Below are 22678 nucleotides of genomic sequence, written 5' to 3'. Positions count from 1 at the left end.
TATCATGGGGAACAGTGGCTCCAACACCTAGATAGCCTAGAGTCAGTGGTGTAAAAAGTACTCAAATGTTTTACTTAAGTAAAAGTATTGCAATGTAGAATTACTCTGTTACCAGTAAAAGTCCGGAATTTAAAATGCAACTACAAATAGTATAAGAGTAAAAAAGGTAACTAGAAAAAGTGCTCCTCGGAGCACAGGTCTCCGCCAGGTCAGGTACACAGCAAAAAGACGGGTGTTGAATTGATTCTCTCAGAGTCAATTTCAACTCTTTTTCAGGGTTTATATAGGTCCACACTTTCTAGAGTTAAATTAACACTTTGGAAATAGTTAACATTTAACACTATACCAAGAGTTCCTTCTTTAACTCCTTACCAGAGTTAAAGTAATTAGACAAATAACACTGCTCAGAGTTAAATGTTTACTCTTTACCAGAGTTAGATAAATAACACTGCTCTGAGTTAAATGTTTACTCTTTACCAGAGTTAGATAAATAACACTGCTCTGAGTTAAATGTTTACTCTTTACCAGAGTTAAATAAATAACACTGCTCCGAGTTAAATGTTTACTCTTTACCAGAGTTCAATAAATAACACTGCTCTGAGTTAAATGTTTACTCTTCACCAGAGTTCAATAAATAACACTATGCTCTGAGTTAAATGTTATACTCTTTATACCAGAGTTAAAGTAACACTAAAGGGATTAGACAAATAAGACTTTATAACAGTTTAAAACATTTATTTTGGCAATAATATCCCAGTCCAGTCAGTCACAGTCCAATCCGTCATTCATTCCAACATTATGAATGAAGGTATAACATACAAACTTTCATCTGAAACACTGGCATTGGTTTGAATTCTATTCAGACATTGTGTCTTGTGAAAAACATCCCACTGTTGTTTGGTGACATTATTCCTGCAGGGAACCAAAACTGGAATTTGTTACTGTTGTTACTTCAAATAATGAACATAGTGTTTTCACCTTCTCTCACTCTAGGCATGACAACATATTTAAAGCATTTGATTTTGGAGCACCACACACTATTTAAGCACTTGTATCCACACAGAAATGTAATACCGAAGCATCACTTTATGATCCATTATCCATCTGCTATTAGGAAAATTGGCCCATTACTACATATGTGGTGCATGAGGTTTGAAGCTAAACACAAGATGTTTAAAGATTATTTTAAAAATTTCAAAAACATAACAAAATCACTGGCTAAAAAGCATCAGATGGCCATTGCTCATCACAATGAGTATGGGCCAACCAAACCTTTTTCCCTCAGTTGTGAGAATGTGGTTAACAATTCTAATCTTGAAATGATCTTGTCAAAAGAGGTTTTCTCAACCACATGGGTTAAAGTAGATGGTGTTGAGTATAAAGCTGGACTTGTTGTTTGCAGTGCAATAGAAGAAGACATGCCAGTCTTGTCAAATAAGTGACATACTTTTAGTTGAGGACCACATTTTGTTTTTTTCAAGCAAGCTATTTACAGAGGAGTTTGATGAGCATCATCATGCATTCAGAGTATCACAAAGTGAGGCAAGGTGTATAATTAAACTGTCTGAACTTAAATTTTATACACCATTTGATATTCAGAGCTCATAGGATAGCCTTTCTGACACATGAAACAGCTCAGCATTGCTTTAGCCACTTACTCAAAAAATGCCAATATGGTCTGGTTCAGCAGCCTGGATCTCAGTTCCCTAACTCTGGGTGTCTCCTTCATTTTCCCCACATCAATGTTATACACTGTTGTCTGCAGGAATGTGTAGAAGCTTACAAGTGCAGCATCGTAAGACACATTAAACACAAAATGTGCTTTGAAAAGTTCATCAAATGCCCCGAGCGAGCGGTTTGCCTGGCATGGGATGAGATGCTGATCCATGACGATGTAGAAGCTGTCGATCTTGCTCTTCTGACGCCCAACAGCAAGGAGGTACGGCTGTGGATTCTTCTGGTTGCGTAGATGCTCTTCCAAACTGCAGCATGACTAGGGTTGAGATAAGAAAACTGAACATTAGACAAGAATAATGTGCAGCTGTGAAGATCTTGCCACGCTCTCTACAGTACATCACACTCTGCAAATGGACATGCTACCAACTGTGCCCAGAGAGCTACATCCCTTGGTGGAGCGTAGTAATGGGTGTTTCTTTCTGAGGAGTGAGATCATGTTCTATTCAGTTACACAGCCACAGAGAAAACTACATAATAGAAGTGATCATTCAAACATTGCCTCACTGGCTAGTGCAAGATGGGATACCAAGACTGGATGGAGTGCTACAGTGATGGTCAGGTCTACATCTATACCATTACAGGAACACTGAACTTCTTGTGAAAATTGAGTTGCCCAATACCTCACTGACGATAGAGCATAACAGGGCTGTTATAAAACAAGAATAAAACACAATGAGTAGGAATTACTGTTACATTAAAGGGCAAGACCACTTTGGTAGAGGTTTGGGTTGTGTAGTTACCTTGCCATGATGTAACTCTAAGGTGGACGGACAAGAAATCAAAAAGAATTGTTCCATTGTTTAGAAATTGATAATTCAAAATATGCTCCTCATTGACTTATATTATACGGTCAAACAGCTCTCAAAGTCAAAAACGAACACAAACAAAGTTGATTCAGACAATATAGAACATCACCAAACCCAGTACTGTTTTTTTTTTAATAAAAATGTTAACTTCCTGTTGATTTGTTGATTTAGCTATTTTTATTAAGAAGAAAACCCGGACTGGATCCACGGATCCGGATCCGGATCTTCAAATAGTAAAATCAACAGGAAGTTGTCATTTTTATTTAAAAAACAAACAGTACTGGGTTTGGTGATGTTCTATATTGTCAGAATCAGCTTTGTTTGTGTTCGTTTATGTGCTAAAAGAGTGACTTTGAGTGCTGTTTCATTGTACAATGTAAGTCAATGAGGAGCGTATTTTGAATTATCAATTTCTAAACAATGGAGCAATTATTTTTGATTTCTAGTCCACCTTTGGAGTTACATCATGGCAAGGTAACTACACAACCCAAACCTCTACCAAAGTGGTCTTGCCCTTTAAGGAACATCACATCACTGAATACATTTTTTTTTAACTCCTTAATATTATTACCTTATGAAAGACTACAAGTCTCTCAACTGCATCACAGGCACTGACTTTTGGAGACTTCGGTCCCCCAGGTGGTGGTGGAAGGAGATGCAACAGCAACAACAGGGAGGCCATTTCTGGGTCGTAGGCTGAGGACAGAGTCACAACAACAGAGAAAACAGGGAGTCATTTATAGTTGGGGGCGAGAGGTAATGCTTTTGGTTCCGTCCGTTCATCCGTCGCATCGCAAGATTACGTGAAAAATACCAAACCTATTTTCATGATGGAGGGGTATCGCATGGGCCACATAAGAGCCCATGACATTTTGGAGCGGATCCGACAGGTCCACACGTGGCCAAATTAATCATATAGTGATGAAAATTAATGATGCAACTGTACCTGCAATTATTGTAAATAAGTTAAAACAAATACAACTCACTTGTTGCATCATCAGGATCACTTCCTGGGGGACTTTCTGCTGACTGCACCAAGCGAAGCAACAGTGGTGTTGAAGTGAGCTGCGAGGCCTCTTTTATGATATTTGCCTTGAAGATCAGATCCCATTTCTGAAGCAGCTGGGAGGAGGTGTCGTCATTAAATAGGAGAGTGAAGTCTTGCTCCACCTTTAAAGGAAGACAATATTACTGTACATTACTACAACAGGAAATAATGTACTTTCAAAATTCAAGCCATTCTAAACATCTCATTCCAACTTACCAGTCCTTTTGTATCCATGAATCTTGGGAAGGCGGCAAGGACATCAACCTCTTTGCTGGGGTCATTAACAAGCTTCTGGCGGTGCTGAAAGGTCCGTCTCATCTTCTGGAAGATCTGGGAGTTGTCAGTAGTATGGTTGAGCAAAGACATGGCCTCTTTGCAAGCATCCCCATCAAGCTGCTCTTCCCTAATAACAACCCTCTGAGAAGTTGGGCCTCCAGGAGAATGACCAGTAGAGCTGCTTGGTGGCAGTGCAGATCCTTGACTTCGTTTGGACTTCCTTTTGACTGTTTTCAGACGCCAAGCGATGTATCCTGTGTTGCTGGGAGCATCATAGAAGTGTTCCTGAAAATAAACAAATACATATGTTGTCATACTTAGCTCATAGGAAATCTCATAATTCAACTGTCAATGTCATGCACACAGCTTTATGTCACATCATGCAAGAAGGACATGATAGTGTCATGCAAACAATAATAATGACTATTACATAGCCTTTCTTGGAATATGGATCCTTGAGGGAAGGGAACAGCATCACTATCCCAAGAGCATACTCTTCTCTGGTTGCTTTAGTGGGGAGGTACCTGAGAGGATATATTAGATTAGTTAATCTAAATGTATGCAATGAACATGCAGTTACTTGACACAAATAAAATAACATGAAACACATACCCATGATTATCCACCATGTGAGATACCAGGATGTTAACCATTTCTCGTCTTGTGCCATCAGTTAGGGTTCCTGCTGTTTGGTACTGCTGTAGTACGTCTTCACCACCAGACTTGCCTCGCAACACAGCTTCTATCAACTAATAAAAAGAAAACACATGAGAAAGCAACACATGGTGATAAATCACCTTTCCAGAGACTGAGGGTCAAAACATTTGAAGCAACACATGAGAATAAAACTGATACCTGTTTAGCAGACACTGCACCAGTTGTTTCCTCAATTCTTGGTCTCTTGCTAGGGACCACATCTAGTATTATAGTTGATGCATTTGAGCTGAAGCTTGAGTCAGACAACTCAGAAGCGGAGGTGGAGCAATCAGAGAATTCTAAAGGAAAAGAAAAAAAGTAGGCTAAATAATTGTAGGGTGTGTAGAGTGCTTGTTTAAATGCCTGTCTTTAGACCTCACCATCATTTGAGAAAACTGTCAGCACCACATTGCCCTGTCCAACGAGGTCACTGAATATCTCAGCATCAACATCTGTCCCTGTTGCATCCTTGTATGCAACTTCTGCATCAGGTGGCAGGCAAAATCTCTCTATGACTGGAAAAGATAGTACAGTGAGAATAAACTGAATGTGCTTTTCAACGCATAGTCAGGGGATATTAGCAGAATATTTTCCAATCTTGGAATAGATTCCTTACCAAAAAAAATCTTCGCCAATGTGTTTGTAAAGGTGTCTAGTAACACATCTCACAAAGACTGAAATGCAGTCCCCCTAGGAGAATTTTTTGACAGCTCCTTAAAGTTGGGGTACCCACCATAACCTTGGTTAAAAAAAATCAAAAATCAAATCCAAATTTAATTCTGTTTTAAGTAGCATGTGAGGGGTCAAACTAGGGTGTTTTTATGATTCTGAATCCATTGCAAGCATTTGTTTTGCACCAAAACCACTCCTTGGGCTAAAAACGGCCATAGCCATCCTTTTCCAGGTATACTTTTTGTGTAAAAAGCCCATTGAGATTGGGCGGTTTTTAGCCCAAGGAGTGGTTTTGGTGCAAAACAAATGCTTGCAATGGATTTAGAATCATAAAAACACCCTAGTTTGACACCTCACATGCTACTTAAAACAGAATTAAATTTAGATTTTTTTTAGATTTTTTTTAAACCAAGGTTATGGTGGGTACCCCAACTTTAAAGGAGCTGTCAAAAATTATCCTAGGGGGACTGCATTTCAGTCTTTGTGAGATGTGTTACTAGACACCTTTACAAACACATTGGTGAAGATTTTTTTTGGTAAGGAATTTATTCCAAGATTTTTTTAATATCCCCTGACTAGCAGCACTGTTTGTCTCACAGCAAATTACTTCACATTAAATGCATTCATCCACCACTGTATAATAATTAAATAAACCTAGAACATGTTCCCTTACAAAACCCATCCCCACTAGGAGTTCAAATTTGATGTGCCATGATATATGCTTAATGTTACCTTTTTCATGGAACTGCATGAAGTCAAACCGTCCATCAACTTCATCCAACTTCACATACTTCTGCAGTTGTTTGTACAGCATTTTACTCAGAACTGCAAAAAGATAACAAAATAAATTAACACAAATAACTACAAATGAAGCTTAGTTACTATATGCAGTAGTGATAGTAGGCTACAAACAAAACAAAGCTTTGTTTTCATCCTTGGGAATTACAAAATTGTCATAAAGTTGGAGACTTTTTTTACCACGGTTATTTTGTTAGAAAACAATGCTAGACAAGCTCCCTTATCTTAAAGTAGCAACAACATCCTACTGTACCTTCATTGACATCACACTAACAGGATCGGTCATAATCTAATTTTAATGTTCTGTGATTCTTCTACACATAGAAGTAATGCAGCCATCCTCTTTAAATCATGCCTCCATCAGAGCTTTTGCAACAGGTGGTGGTTGCTGATTAATTAATGGCAAGTAGGCTACACACAGAGCACAATGAATTAGAATGCTATGGAGGTGAATAAGAATAATGTTCACTGTTTGTAGCCTTTACAGAATAAACTTGTGAGCATTTGGCTTAGTCTATTTTCAGTGCAAATGGCCATGCAAGACCACAGACTGCATGGTTTATGTTGTAACCTGTTCACCATTACTAGTCTTGACAAACATTTTGTAAAGCATAATAGGCCTACATCTCCGTGGATGTTAATTTGTAGCTACATACTGCAGTTTGCAGCACATATTTACAATTATTTCAATAAGTATGCACTTACCATGAAATGATGTTGTTAGAAGAACACACATTGAAGAACATCCACCATCCACCGTCAGTTGTGCTCATCAATTCAAAATGAATTGCAGGTGGGGGCGGGAGGAGCTTAATTACATCTCTGCAGAGTTGGGTTAACACTGATGTGAACACCATTTAAATCAGAAAGTGTTAAAATGACACTTTGGGAGTGAAAATCAACTCTAGGCGGAGTTGGGTAACACTGATTTTAATCAACTATTTAAAACAACTCCAAACACTTAACCATTACATCAGAAAGTGTTAAAATTACACTTTGGGAGTGGAATTAACTCCGGGCTGAGTTGGTTGCTCATCAATTCAAAATGAATTGCAGGTGCGGGCGGGAGGAGCTTAATTACATCTCTGCAGAGTTGGTTTAACACTGATGTGAACACCATTTAAATCAGAAAGTGTTAAAATTACACTTTGGGAGTGTAATTAACTCCGGGCTGAGTTGGGTAACACTGAAGTGATCAACTCTTTCAAATAACTCCAACATTGAACCCAAATTAAATATGAAGGTGTTAAAATGACACTTTGGGAGTTGAAATCAACTCTGCAATGTTTAACCCTGAAATTTCAACTCTTGAATTTTTGCTGTGTAGGTTATTGTGGCCTCCTGGTGGCACTATATTAGGCCAATGTGAAAAGGGTGTCATTTCTTCCTCGGCCTAGTGGGAATGTGCGTGCATTCATGATTTGCTAAATTAGACCTGCTGGTGGCGCTATAACAGGCCAATGTGAAAAATGTGGCATCCAGGGAGTGTGTGTGCACAGTTTCACAGCGACCGGGCCAACGGTGCTGGAGATTAGCTTCCTGCAGACAGACGGACACACGGACGGACGGACAGGGGTAAAACATACTCTCTCGCCATGCCTTTCGGCCTGGCGGAGACAATAATTTTGCTCCCGTGTTAGCGTTACTTTGTCACAATGCTGTGGTTGCTCTATTACCCTGACATGTTTTCAGGCACCAGAAGGAAGTAATTGTCCAAGTGGTCTGAGAGACATTAACGTTACTCTACTGCAGTGTGATTATGAAGTCATCGGTCTAAACACAATAATGTAACTCTAATCATGCCACCATGCAGTGTCTTCTCTCTGTTTGCCCACACATTCTGTTATTGTTTACACAGCATGAAGAGAGAACGTGAGTGGAAATGGTTATGGTTATACAACACCATGTGGTGGAAGAAGTACTCAGATATTTTACTTAAGTAAAAGTAGTAATACCACAATACAAAAATACTCTTGTACAAGTAAAAGGCCTGTGCTCAAAATGTTACTTGAGTAAAGGTATTGGCATCAAAATGCACCGGTACTGCTCAAAGGGTGAATTTGTCTATCAACTGTGACAATCTGTATTAACTTGTAATGCATGGATCTGTGCGTATAGCAACTGCATAGACGGGAGGTATATTCTAGTGCTGTTCTCTCTCTATAGAAGGGAAACCCTATATCAAACCCTTTTACACCAAAATAGCAGCTCCACAAGAAATGTTCTGGTTTTAATGAGCTGCTGAATACGATTAGTCATGAGTAGTACGAGTGAGATTTAGGTTAATGCATTTTGCAAGATGTAAAAATGGCGCTGCATCACATGGTGAGACCAAGGCAGACATCATGGAGAGCTACAGTCTGGGTTCTTGCCTCAGGTCTGCGTGGTGAACCAGTTTCCATGCCGGGTCCACTCAGTCAGCAAGAAGAGCTTTTTAACTTATTAAAACCGGGGACGCATCTGTGTCATATTAAGACGTCTTCGGCTTTTCAAAAATAGCAGATCTACAAGCTCATAGTGCCGCACCATGAGCTTGTATATCTGCTATTCTTGAAAATGTGTGCAAATCTTTGAATATATATCTTTTTTTAAAGCGGACATTTTTAACTCAAAGCTTTGCTTCAGGGGGTCCCTGGAACAAAATATTTTGAGATGGGGGTCCGCGGCCAAATACATATCTAAAAAAAACGTCTAAATCCTAACAGTATGTTGCTATATCATTGGTGCTCTAACTTTTCCATGTCAAGGACCCCCAAAATGATATTTATTTGGCCGCGGACCCCCCATCTCAAAATATGTTGTTCCAGGGGACCCCCAGAAGCACAGATCTGAGTTAAGAATTGTCGCTTTAAAACATATAAATATATATATATTCAAAGATTTTCACATTTTATACAGATTCACACTCGGTGAATGAGCTTGTAGATCTGCTATTTTTGAATAGCCAAATACATCTTAAAATGACACAGATGCGTTCCCGGTGGTAATGGGTTAATGAGCCTGGGCCCTGGGACAACGCAGAGCCCTCCCACATGATTTTAAAAAAATCATGTGGGAGGGCTTCTTTTACAGTTCTGCTCCAGAGTTGACATGGTAAAAGAAGCATTTTGCCTCCCAGTGCAGGAGAAACAAAACCTTCTGATTTAAAGTCATTTTGAAGGAGTTTGAATCACTCAAATGGGTGGACAGTGACACATAATGGCTCAGGCCCCCCCCCCCTGCCCCCCCCGCCCCCCACCGTGCCACTGTTTTCTGCCACAGCGCCACCTAGAGCCTGAAAAAAACTAAACAAATAAAAAAACATTTGTTTTTGTGTGTTTTTTTGGGCGCGATTTTTCAGTGCCGCACTATGAGCTTGTATATCCGCTATTTTTGAATAGCCCAAAAGTATGAAATAATGGTTATAGCAAAAACATATATATATCTAAAATGACACAGTATATGTGATCCCGGATTGAATGGGTTAAGCAGAGAATGTTACGGTTGTGGACAGTTAGTTCCCCCCCCCCTCCTATTTCTGCACCAGAAATAGCATTGAGGTCGCCTCTTATTAAGAGGTGAGATTGTACCTGACTCAGGTGAAAGTGCTCGTTATAAAGACACACCACTGTTTGTTATCAGCTGTGTGAAACTGTGTGAAAACTGTTATCACATCCAGACTGTCAAATTATATATATTTTTTTACCTCTTAAAGCCTATATACTAATAGTACAGAAGGGTTTACACTTCATATATATATAGGGTTTAAGAAAGTGTATAGTGCTGTACTTTTTTCCCTGTACATTCTATCGCTTCTCCGAATTGGCTAATGGCTAATGGCTAACCCACAAGCTCACAGCGCGTTGCGATGCGTCAGACAGAGAGAGCGTTGCTGGACAATATACAGGGTTGAACGCAGTGTTGATTTTGACAGCACATTTTGACTTAGTTTTAGTCATAGTCTTTTTAATAAAATTCCATTTAGTTTTAGTCATATTTTAAGTCATCTGAAATGTTTTAGTTTTTGTCTAGTTTTAGTCGACTAAATATCATAAGATTATAGTCGACTAAATCAACTGTAGATTTAGACGACTATATATATATAAATATATTTTGGCGGTGCCTTGATGGCGTCATAATGGCTGATTTTACACTCGGTTGCATGCCGAAAGTAGCCGATCTACAAGCTCTCATTGTAGATCTGCTATTTTCAGAGCATAACACCCGACCGAGCACAACCAAGCATAAAATGACTTGTCTTTTAGTTCTACTGGATCTCTTCTCCACTAGATCCCTCACTAACATTTTAGTCTAGTTTTTATTTGTTGACAAAATTGCCAATATATTTAGTCTTAGTTTTAGTCATCGTAGCTTAGTTTTTATTTAGTTTTCGTCAGTGAAAAAAGGTAGTGGACCAACATTTTTCGTCATAGTTTTAGTCGACAAAATCAACACTGGTTTACGTGAGCTTGTAGATCTGCTATTTTAGCTTTTTTTTTTTTAAACAAAATTCTTTAGAAATTTGTAGAAATAGAAAAAAAAGCTATAATGACATGTCCAAAATAGGGACATCAGGTTGAAAGTGGTTGACAACACTATCGATACCAGACTTGTGTTCATGTGTCAGCGTTCCCCCAAAACAACTAGATAAAAGAGACAATCCTAAAGAGATAATGCTTTCAATCAAAATGCTGATCCTTGTGTTTGCGGTGGTTAACGTGTGTGTGTGTGTACCACTTAGCGCCATTAGAAACCATCCAGGAGCGTCAAAGTATTTACAGGCTTGACAATAGCATCATGAATGAGAAAGCTAGGGTTGCAAATTGGCTATCGATTTTCTCCAGTCAAAGATCATCTATCAGAGGAGCTGATTCGCACACACAGCTCACATTCACTCTCACACTGTTTTTTACAGCCTGTCAGTGCACAGTCAACCTGGCACAGTGGTGGAAAGAAAGTACTCAAATGTTTTACTTAAGTAAAAGTATCAATACTGCAATGTAGAAGTACTCCGTTACAAGTTAAAGTCCGGAATTCAAAATTTACTTGAGTAAAAGTACAAAAGCATTGGTATCAAAATCTACTTAAAGTGCCAAAAGTAAAAGTACTAAAATGTTCGAAAATAGCCGATCTACAAGCACACAACGCATTGCGATGTGTGTGTGTGAGCTTGTAGATCAGCTATTTTCAAATTGCCAAGGTATATATACTGTATAGAAGTGGTTTTGTAATAATAATCAAATTCTGCAAAGTAACTAATGACTAAAGTTATCAAATAATACTGTACTATGCTGTAGTGGAGTAAAAGTGGAGTAAAAGTACAACATTTGTCTCTGAGATGTAGTGGAGTAGAAGTAAAAGTATTGAAAATTGGAAATACTCCGGTAAAGTCAAACGACTTCAAAATTGTACATAAGTGCAGTACTTGAGTAAATGTACTTAGTTACTTTACACCACTGATATAGCTGACCACAGCTATGGTCTGCTGGTGGAGAACGCAGCACTGTAATATGACAGCTATAACATAATAATAACATAAATAAATACAATTCTGCATAGCTATAGAGATTTTATTTCTTTATTTTGGCTTTGAAAAAGAAGAAAAAAGTCCCCCTGGTTCAGCAGAACCAGGATCTTGGCGTACGTTGGCCTCTTGCAGGTGTAATAATGTACGTTGTGCTAAAACCATTTAATTAACACCATCTATCATCATTAGCTGTGGGAGCCCCACAATGGTCAAGCCAACTACTCTCACCATTAACCCATTACAACCAGGTGTAGCCACTTTAACCATTATTTTATACTTTGAAAATAGCAGATCTACAAGCTCATTGCGCGGCACCGAGTGCCGCACAATGAGCTTGTAGATCTGCTACTTTTTGATTATTATTTATTTTTTGTGCAAATCTTTGAATATATATATATATATTTTAAAGCAAACATTTTTAACTCAAATCTTTGCTTCTGGGGTGTCCCTGGAACAAAATATTTTGAGATGGGGGTCCGCGGCCAAATACATATAATTGTGGGGGTCCTTGACATGAGAAAAGTTTGAGAACCATTGTTTATAGTAACATTAGTAAAACAAAACAAAAAAGAAACAAAGAAAACTATTTAAAAGACATTTGTAGAATCCCCCAGAAGCAAAGATTTTAGTTACAAGATGTGCACTTTAAAAATACATATATTCAAAGATTTGCACACATTTTCACTATAAAAAAAAAAGCAGATCTACAAGCTCTATGAGCCAAAAGTACACAAAAGTCAGCCAAAAGTACACCTTGCACATGTCACTGATCACATGATCTCAATCAATTATCCAGTTCTAGGCAACATAGAAGGGGGGGGGGGGGGGGACTTTTTTCTTATTTCCACACAACAGCTCTAAGGTGTATTAATGACATAGTTGTCAATGTTGAAAATGAGCGGTATTTCCCTTAGAAGGGTTAACTCTTAGAGAGCGGAGCGATGAGAAAAGAAAACGGTGTCAGCTAAACCCTTCCAGTGCTCAGTCCAGTGTGGAGAAGGTCCAGAAAACACATCAGTCTGAATCAGTCTGGAGCTCTATAATGATCAGCATCTGTGTAATGTGGACTAACCACTATGCCAAGACTAATACCTTCTGATGCATGTCCACCAACTAGACCATTTATAGGTTACTTTCTGCATTAAAACGAGAGAGACCCGTTCTGTCATGCAGCTAACGTTGCAATTAATTAGCATTAGCCTCCAGTCGCTCAAAAGTGTTCGCGAAAGCTTCATAATAGTGGTGCTAAAAGGTCAATACGATTTATATTTATAAGAAAATAGATATTTTGGGGAATTCTTGGTGCTTTACACACTTTATCCCTGTTTGCATGGGACCAGTATCATGTGGAAGTCCCGAAATGTGTAACAGTTGCAAAGATCAATGGGCATTGCACTGGCGGCCATTTTCTGGTTCCATCGATCCAGACCCCATACATTTTCCCATAGAGATTTCCAGAAATATTTATATCAATTATTTTAAGCCTAGAATCAAGCCCTCCAGGATCCTGGTGAATCATGACCATAACATATTAGATTATGTGAACATTTTTTTATATTTAATTATATGATTTACTATATTCGATAAATACCCTTTGTTTTGCGGTTTTCAATAATTCTATTTCACAGAATCTGAATGTTATGGTCATGAATCACCAGGATCCTGGATGGCTTGATTCTAGGCTTAAAATAATTGGTCGCCACTGCTATGGTAACCTGTAGGTAATTTTTTTATCGTGATCAAATCTATCATATCTGTCATTTTGTCAAGTACAAATTCCAGTGCAAACGACCTCTCATGATCGTGTGATGACAGAGTAGCAGTGGTGAAAGTAATACATTAGTTAAATCAATGCAGGAATCATTTGGATGGGCAGTGGAGCAGGAAGTCATTATGAATATTATTTCCCCTCACTGAGTGGATATAGATATAGATATCTCCTCAAATTGTTGCTGAACGCACGCTGCACCCCATTACACTAAATTAAGGGACTGTTCCTCATTAACCACATTCAACCTGACATCTCTGTTCTGGGCATGTCATCATCTCAGAAACTCATTTTGCAGCTCGACGCCATCATATGATGAAGTACAAACCAGAGCTTAAAGGGGTAGTTCACCCCCAAAATGACTTTTTGTCTCCGCCAGGCCGAAAGGCATGGCGAGAGAGTATGTTTTCGCCCCTGTCCGTCCGTCCGTCCGTGTGTCCGTCCGTCCGTCCGTGTGTCCTGTCTGTGTGTTAGCAGCTAATCTCTGGCACCGTTGGCCCGGTCGCTCCGAAACTGTGCACACACACTCCCTGGATGCCAATTCAGAACCTCTGCCCCAATGTTTTCACATGGGCCTGTTATAGCGCCACCAGGAGGCCGATTTGGGCAAAACCCTTTTTTTTTTACATTACTCCTACATATTTTATCCAAACGTCATGCAAATCGGCACACAGTATCTCTATAGTCATGTGATCAACACAAATCTGTCCGATTTCCCATATTCCATCCTCATTGCCTATGGTTGGCTTCCAAAGTTTGCAGGATTGGTCCGTTTTGAACAAAAAGCCTCAAACTATGCACGCAGCTTGCGATTTCCGTGACTTTTCACACGCACATTCCCACTAGGCCGAGGAAGAAATGCCACCCTTTTCACATTGGCCTGTTATAGCGCCACCAGCAGGTCTAATTTAGCTAAACCCATTTTTGGAACAAAATGCCTCAAATCATGAATGCAGTGTCTGATTGCCGTGAAAGACCTAAGAATAAATGGCACCCTTTTCACATTGGCCTATTATAGCGCCACCAGGAGGCCACAATAACGTACCTGACCTGGCGGAGACCTGTGCTCTGAGGAGCACTTTTTCTAGTTTTCTATGGATTAGTCACCGCATGGAGACTTGAATTCATGGATATTTTAAAGTTTTTGTCACATTTCCTAAGACAATAATGTGATGACCAGCGGACCGGTAGGCAGCGGTTCCGGTAGGAGACACAAAGGAGACTCTTTGTGTCTCCTACCGGAACCGCTGCCGATCATCAAATTCAAAGTCTGTCTTTGGGGTGACTAATCGATAGGAAAACAAGTCATTTTGGGGGTGAACTATCCCTTTAAGTGGTAAACTGTGACCCTCCCCTAGAGCTACACAGTATTTCTAAGACCCTCCCAGAGTAGTCTATTTTAGAATATCTTTAAAAATATATCACACCCAGTGTGAAGTGGGCGGTGTCTTGCTAGCTAATCACAATACTGAATGGAGTCAACCAATCATGTACAACAAATAAATACATTTATTGAAACACTCTTTATCACGGTGATGGAAGCTCACTTAAAATAATAATGTATTTTTTTTAATACCCTTTCCACCCACAATGTGTGATTCACTTAAAAAAAAAACATAAATGTGTTTTTTTTAAGTGCATAGTCCTATTTATAGGGCTATGCACATGTGTCATGTTTCACTAGCCAATCACAGTCCTGAATAGACTGTGATTGGCCAATCACGGTGCAGGGTTAGGGGGGTACACTGGTGGCCAATCACAGCGCAGGATTGGGGGGTGCAAATATCCAAACCTCACATATAGGGGCGGTTTCACCGCCCAAAAACATATTTTCTACAAAGCAGCAGGCTAGATAGTTATTTTTTTACTAATTTGATTTACGCAATTGCAATGGAAGTGGGGGAGAGAAGGTATAAGGTTACTAAACCAGACCTTCCTCAAACACAAACAGCCATGCTTTATTATATCTACCAACGGTAACGTTGGAGAATAAAATAAATGCTACATAAAATGAGTTTAAGACCCTATTCCCGCTGGACGTTTTTTACTACAGGTCCTTACTGACAGCAGAGACAAAAGACACACACAAAGAAAAGCAGCTTCAAGCACAATTTCTAAACTTACATTTTGTCCCTTCAAAGAACGGCGGGTGATGGGTGATGAATGCCAGGCTATTGTTTACAACGTGCTTCTATAGTCACAATGCTGTCCACAGCATAATTACTGTACTGTGGTCGGTAATAGCATACTCTTGACCTCAAAAAGGCATCGCAAGAGATACCACGGGGAATTGAGCCAATACACTGTGTGTGTGTGTGTGTGTGTGTGTGTGTGTGTGTGTGTGTGTGTGTGTGTGTGTGTGTGTGTGTGTGTGTGTGTGTGTGTGTGTGTGTGTGTGTGTGTGTGTGTGTGTGTGTGCGTGCACGTGCGCATTTGTCCCCATGGGATACAGGGTGCCACTGCTAGCATTTTGTTTTGTGAGAGAAAAATATGCATACATAATACATTGATATTCAACGGCTCTTGTTTCCTGTGCAAATTTATGCAGATGAAGTGGACTTTTTCTGCTGATATTTGCATAATCTTCCAACACGTACTGTAGGGGTTTCGCTGTGTTGCGATATATATGCACTGATGAAATGATTATGGAGCCACTTGAAATGGACGGATCTTCAAGCTGACCACTTCATATCTGTGATGAGGTCTCTGGCTTACTGTTGCCGGGTCGTTTCCCCTGACAGCTATGGAGCAGTGTTGCAATGTCGGGGTGATGCAGTGTTGGGCTTGTAAATATATTGGTAGTTGGGGGTTGAGGTTTTTTTGGGCTTTGTTTCTAAATGTTTGTCTAAGCCAGTGGTTCTCAAACATTTTCACGTGAAGGATCCCCAGATTAATATGTAATTGTCCACGTATCCCCATCTGAAAACGTTTTGTGCCAGGGACACCCATGCAGATCTACAAGCTCGTTGTGAGCTTGTAGATCGGTTATTTTCAAATAGCCGATGCATATTATAGTTTTAAAGTGCTCATGTGGCCTAGAGTCGCCTTCTTTTGGGCTTGTTTTCGTAGACCTGGTTGCTTATTTCTCTCGCAGAATCTGGCAAGTCCACTACAATTATTTGAAAACTTTAGTTAAAGGGGTAGTTCACCCCCAAAATAACTTTTTTTCTATTGATTACTGACCATCTGGAGCCTTGAATTCATAGATATTTTTTTGTTTTTGTCACATTCCTAAGCCAATAATTTGATTATAATAAATGTGTCCCCATTGATTCCGGTAGGAGACACAAATGCATTTGTGTCTCCTACCGGAATCAATGGGGCTAAATTTATTATAATCAAATAATAAAGGAAGGAATGCGACAAAAACAAATAAATATCCATGAATTCAAGGCTCCATGGGGTGAGTAATCAATAGAAAAAAAGTTATTTGGGGGGGTGAACTACCCCTTTAATAGTTACTTTGTAGATATAAATTATTAGATATAAAACACACATTAACCACTTTAGCCCTATTTTATACATAGGCTATTTGAAAATAGCCGATCTACAAGCTCACAACACGTCGCAACGCGACGCGTTGTGAGCTTGTAGATAGGCTATTTGCAAACCTTTTAGTACTTTTACTTTTGGTACTTTAAGTATATTTTGATGCCAATACTTTCGTACTTTTACTCCAGTAACATTTCGAACACGGGCCTTTTACTTGTAACAGAGTATTTCTACATTGCAGTATTGATACTTTTACTTAACCCATTGAGACCTGAAGCCGATTCTACATGTCTCCTAAATCCCAACAGTATTCTGAAAAACGTATGTTTCTATATCAGTGGTGCTCAATCTTTTTCATGTCAAGGACCCCCAAACTTATATGTATTTGGCCGCGGACCCCCATCAAAATATTTTGTTCCAGGGACCCCTAGAAGCAAAGATTGGAGTTAAAAATGTTCGCTTTAAAAATATATCTATTCAAAGATTTGCACACATTTTCAGGATTTTTTCAAAAATAGCAGATCTACAAGCTCGTAGCGCGGCACTCGGTGCCGCGCTACGAGCTTGTATATCTGCTATTTTTGAATAGCCCAAATAATGCTTTTTAGCTCAAATCTAAAAATGACACAGTTCCAGGTCTTAAATGAGGAGTTCACCCAAAAAATGACTTATTTTATATCAATTGCACGCCCCATGAAGCCTTGAATTCATGGATTTGTTTTTGTTTTTGTCGCATTCCTAAGACAATAATTTGATGACCGGGTGTATTTCCGGTAGGAGACACAAAGAATCTACTTTGTGTCTCCTACCGGATACATTAGTCGGTAGGAGACGGGAATCAAATTATTAGCTTAGGAATGCAACAAAAACAAAAACAAATCCATGAATTCAAGGCTTCATGAGGTGTGCAATTGATAGAAAATAAGTATTTTTTTGGGTGAACTACTCCTTTAAAGGGTTAAAAATCATGCTGGGCTGCCATGGTCTGTGGGGGCACCGCTGTAGGTGGGTTGTTAGGAGGGTGTGATGGAAGTGGACAGGGTGACTGGTCCACTGTGAAGTGGTCCATGGCCCTGTTTTGCATTGTCCTCACTTCACGTTGGTTCTTCTGTGTTCTACCTGCAGGGAGTTCAGCCACTGGAAGGTGAACAGCTTGGCCACGGAGAAGAGAGACTTCCTCAAAGCTCCGTTGCCGCTGGCGCCCGAGTTCCTGCGCAACCTACGGTTGCTGGGGCGACGGCCTACCATGCAGCAAATCAACGAGAACCTCATCAAGAAATATGGGACTCACTTCCTGGTTTCTGCCACCTTGGGAGGTAAGAGAGAAAGTGTGGGGGTTTTCTGGGATTTTTTTTGTGGCAGGCCAGGGATCAAAGCACAAAATGTCACGTGGGAGCAGGAAGTACTACTGTAGATAAAATGGTAAATGGTGCATTTATATAGCGCTTTAATCCAAAGCGCTTTACATAGAATTTGCATTTCATTCACCCATTCACACACCGATGGTGGAGGAAACCATGCAAGGCATTGCGCCCTTGACCCCTTCCCCACAGCCCTGGTAAAAACCAACATCAGTGCCATAAGTCCTCTCATCACCACAGCCATTAACCACTCCCTCCAAGCCGGCCACGTCCCACCTGCTTTAAAGACTGCCATCATTACACCCCTCCTGAAAAAACCCACCCTTGACCCGGAAGTCTTCACCAACTACAGACCCATCTCCAACCTGCCCTTCCTCTCCAAGGTGCTGGAAAAGGTTGTCGCCACTCAACTTCAACAACATCTCCAACACAATAACCTCTTCGAAACTTTTCAGTCAGGGTTCCGCTCAGCCCACAGCACAGAAACGGCGCTGGTCAGGGTCACTAATGACCTTTTGATGGCAGCTGATGCCGGCTCCCCCTCCCTCCTCATCCTCCTGGACCTCTCGGCGGCTTTCGATACAGTCGACCACAATATTCTCCTCAACCGTCTTCACTCCACCATAGGACTCTCCAACTCCGCACTACACTGGTTCACCTCCTACCTCACAGACAGAACCGAGCGTGTCTCCCTGGGAGGGGCAAGTTCCCGGACACAGCCTGTCACCTGTGGCGTCCCCCAAGGTTCTGTTCTCGGCCCCACCCTCTTCACACTCTACATACTCCCCCTTGGTCGTGTCATCAGCCGGCATGGGATTTCCTACCACTGCTACGCTGATGACACCCAACTTTACATCAGGACCAACCCAATCCACTCTGCCTCCTTGCCGTCACCATCTTCAACACCATCATCCACACTGACCACCTGCCTTGAGGAGATAAAGGCGTGGATGACTCAAAATTTCCTACAACTAAACAGTACAAAAACAGAGGCCATTCTAATCGGCACCCCACACCAGGTCAAATCATCCCCAATAACTAGCATCACTTTCTCCAGCCAGATCCTTTCACTCTCACCCGTAGTCACCAACCTCGGTGTTAAAATGGACCCCCACCTGACTTTCGATTCCCATATTAAAAACCTCTGTAAAACCTCATTTTTCCACCTCCGAAATATAGCCAGACTCCGCCCCACACTCACTCTGCCAGATGCCGAAAAACTCGTCCACGCCTTTGTCTCCTCAAGGCTTGACTACTGCAACGCACTTCTCATCGGGATCCCTAGCAAGAGCATCCAGAAGCTCCAGTACATCCAGAACAGTGCTGCTAGGATCCTGATGAGAGTGCGGAAATACGAACACATCACACCCATCCTCCATTCACTACACTGGCTCCCCATCTCCGTCAGAATCGAATACAAGGTCTCCCTCCTCACTCATCAGTGCATCTACAGCAATGCCCCCTCCTACCTAAAGGAACTCATCAAACCCCCGAACTCCACCCGCTCCACCCGCTCACTACGCTCCAGAAACTCAAACGTACTGGAGCCCCGCACGACGAATCTCCGCACCATGGGGGATCGGGCCTTCTGCTCAGCTGCTCCTCGACTGTGGAATGCCCTCCCGGACCATCTGAGAGCACCACAGTCGATTGACACTTTTAAAAAGGGCCTAAAAACCTTCCTTTTTAACAAGGCATTTGCTTAGACAGAGATGTAGTTGTTTTATCCTTTTAAACTTCTACTGTGCCTGCTGACTTGATCTGAAGTTTATTCATTTCACTGTTTTACTTTTATTGTTGTTTTCTTTTTTTTTCTTTTTATGTTTTTAATCCTGTAGCACTTTGAGATTTGTTTCAAATATAAAGTGCGTTACAAATAAAATGTATTATTATTATTATTATAAGGCACCAACCTGCTCATCGGGAGTAGGGGTTCAGCGTCTTGCTCAAGGACACTTCGACACTAACTCTGGGGCTGCCCGGGATCGAACTGGTAACCTCGCGGTTGACACCCGACCGCTCTACCGGCCACTCTACCCCTGAGCCACTGCCACCCCGACAGATCTTTCTGCCGTAGATGATTCTGCTGTTCAAAAAACCTAAGATTCTATTTTTGAAATTAAAGTTTCGAGGCCAGGTGGGTTCAATTTACTATCATGATAATAGGCCCTGAAAAGCTTCTGGATGTTTCCTTTTATCTGACACAGCAATGTGATCGTACTCTATTCACATGTGGCTGTCAACCGGTTCCTTTGTGTTCTTATACCATTAAAGCCTTCTCATTCGGAGAAACGGATTGAAAAAAAAACCCAAGACAGCAGCTGCAGAAACCTTTGGTGAAATTACGGGAGGATTAAATGTGGCGGCGTCTCGGGCTAAGACTCTCTGACGCCTGTATTGAATTTCTTTTTACCTTCAATCTGGTGTCAGAGGAGTAACCTGTGAAACATTATCGATCTCACTTCCTCTCAAAACAAGAACCGCAGCCCAGCCTTGCAGTCAGATCGAGCGCTGACCTCATGGTATCGATACAGCGCTGCTCCTGCTCTTCAAATGCCAAACCAGCCTCCCTTGTATCAAGACCGTTGGACCGGTGAACTAAAAATTAGATATGTTTTTGTACTTATATTTAACCCATTCAATCCGGGGACGCATGTGTGTCACTTTAGATGTCTTTGGCTATACAAAAATAGCAGCTCTACAAGCTCATAGCGCGGGACTCGTGCAGAGCCATGCGCTTGTAGATCTGCTATTCTTTGAAAAATTGTGGAAAATGTGTGCAAATCTTTGAATATATATACAGAGTATATGTTTTAAAGCGAACATTTTTAACTTCGATTTTTGCTTCTGGGGGTCCCTGGAACAACACATTTTTTAGATGGGGGTCCGCGGCCTAACACATATCATTTTGGGGGTCCTTGACATGAAAAGGGTTTGAGCACCACTGATATTATAGCAACATAGGTTTTTTCAAAAACTGTTAGGATTTAGAAGACATTTGTAGAATCTCCCAGAAGCAAACATTTGAGTTACAAATGTTCTCTTTAAAAATATATACATTCAAAGATTTGCACACATTTTCACGATTTTTCAAAAATAGCAGATCTACAAGCTCAAATCGTGGCACTCGGTGCCGTGCCATGAGCTTGTAGATCTGCTATTTTTTGAATAGCCAAAGAAATAAAAAAATTACACAGATGCGTTCCCGGTCTGAATGGGTTAACCAGGTCGACGAGTCAGGAACCAATTCTCAAGGCCGTGGCACTGGGCTATAACTCCTGAAGGCGAGGTTGAACTTTTGGTAGAACTTGATTTGTTCACAGTGGAATCACAGATAACAGAAGCAACAGATAAAGATGGACAATATTCTGGAACATACTGTATCATGGGCCAGGTAGCTATACTGGTGTAAACAATGCAATGTTCACCGTCACTTTGATGCAGTAGAGATGGATGCTGGTACATTTCAGCAGGAATGGGAATTGTCAAATGGAAATAAAAAATACAAATATATATATATACTGTATATGGACAGATAAAATACTAGATAACATACTCGGAACCCGCAAGCTTGACCACATTACACCGATTCTGGCTTCACTTCACTGGCTCCCTGTTCGCTTCAGAATTGATTTTAAGATTGAATTGTTTGTTTTTAAATCACTGAATGGCCTTGCACCTCAGTATCTAGCTGAACTCCTAGAGGTCCCCTAGGTCACTAAGGTCAGGTTTAAAGACCAGAGGCGACCGAGCCTTTTCAGTCCATGATAGCTCCCATATTATGGAATGCGCTCTCCTCCCATATCAAACTGGCCCCCACCATTGAGACTTTTAAATCTTGCCTTAAGTCCCACCTTTACACCTTGGCTTTCGATAGAGTTTGAGAGTTGCTATGGTCTGTTTTTTGGTTTTGTTTCGCTGTCTGCTGACGCTGCTGCGTCTTGTATTTTCAGCGATGTCTCCTTTTGTTGTTTATTTTGTTATTTTTCCTGTATGTTTTTGCTGTTGTTTTTCTGTGTTTTAGCTTACTTAGTTTTTTTGTATTTCTCTACAGCACTTTGGAAACCTTGAGTTGTAAAATGTGCTATGTAAATAAAGTGGATTGGATTGGATTGAATAGACAATAATATGTATAATTCATTATACATAAGGAATAATAAAAATAAAGAAAATAAAAAACTTTGCAACTCGACTTTGTTGCAAAGGGTCACCTGTTTGATCATCAAGTACTACTGTGTTAAGTACAGGAGAGGTTAGAATGCCTGCATCTCTCCTAACCTATTTAGACCTGAGGCCCAATTTAAAAACACATTCTAAATCCTAACCTAAGTTTTCTGAAAATCACATTTTTTTCATTCAAAAGCTTAAAATAAAAATGATAATAATGTTGCTACATACACACTGTAGCAATACATAGTGGAACAGCGTCAAACTAAATTGAATACCTCGAGACTCCTTCAATTCCAAGTGCTTGTCAGGGTGGGGAGGGTCCCCAGTTCAAATATGATTATTTTGGGG

At 40.5% G+C, this 22678-nt stretch overlaps 1 protein-coding gene across 1 annotated transcript in view; it reads left to right on the top strand.

Annotated features, from left to right (window-relative positions):
* The window catches only part of brinp2 (bone morphogenetic protein/retinoic acid inducible neural-specific 2), a gene marked incomplete at both ends in the record, with an annotated part of 218901 nt that overhangs the window by 25791 nt on the left and 170432 nt on the right, over positions 1 to 22678 (top strand). The window contains 1 exon segment of the mRNA XM_080440455.1: positions 17925 to 18115. Coding sequence (XP_080296581.1) covers positions 17925 to 18115 — 191 coding nt within the window.

Source organism: Gymnoscopelus braueri, assembly GCF_963280865.1.
Source record: "Gymnoscopelus braueri genome assembly, chromosome: 10".
Lineage (NCBI taxonomy): Eukaryota > Metazoa > Chordata > Actinopteri > Myctophiformes > Myctophidae > Gymnoscopelus > Gymnoscopelus braueri.
This window is presented reverse-complemented; position numbering and strand designations above follow the sequence as displayed.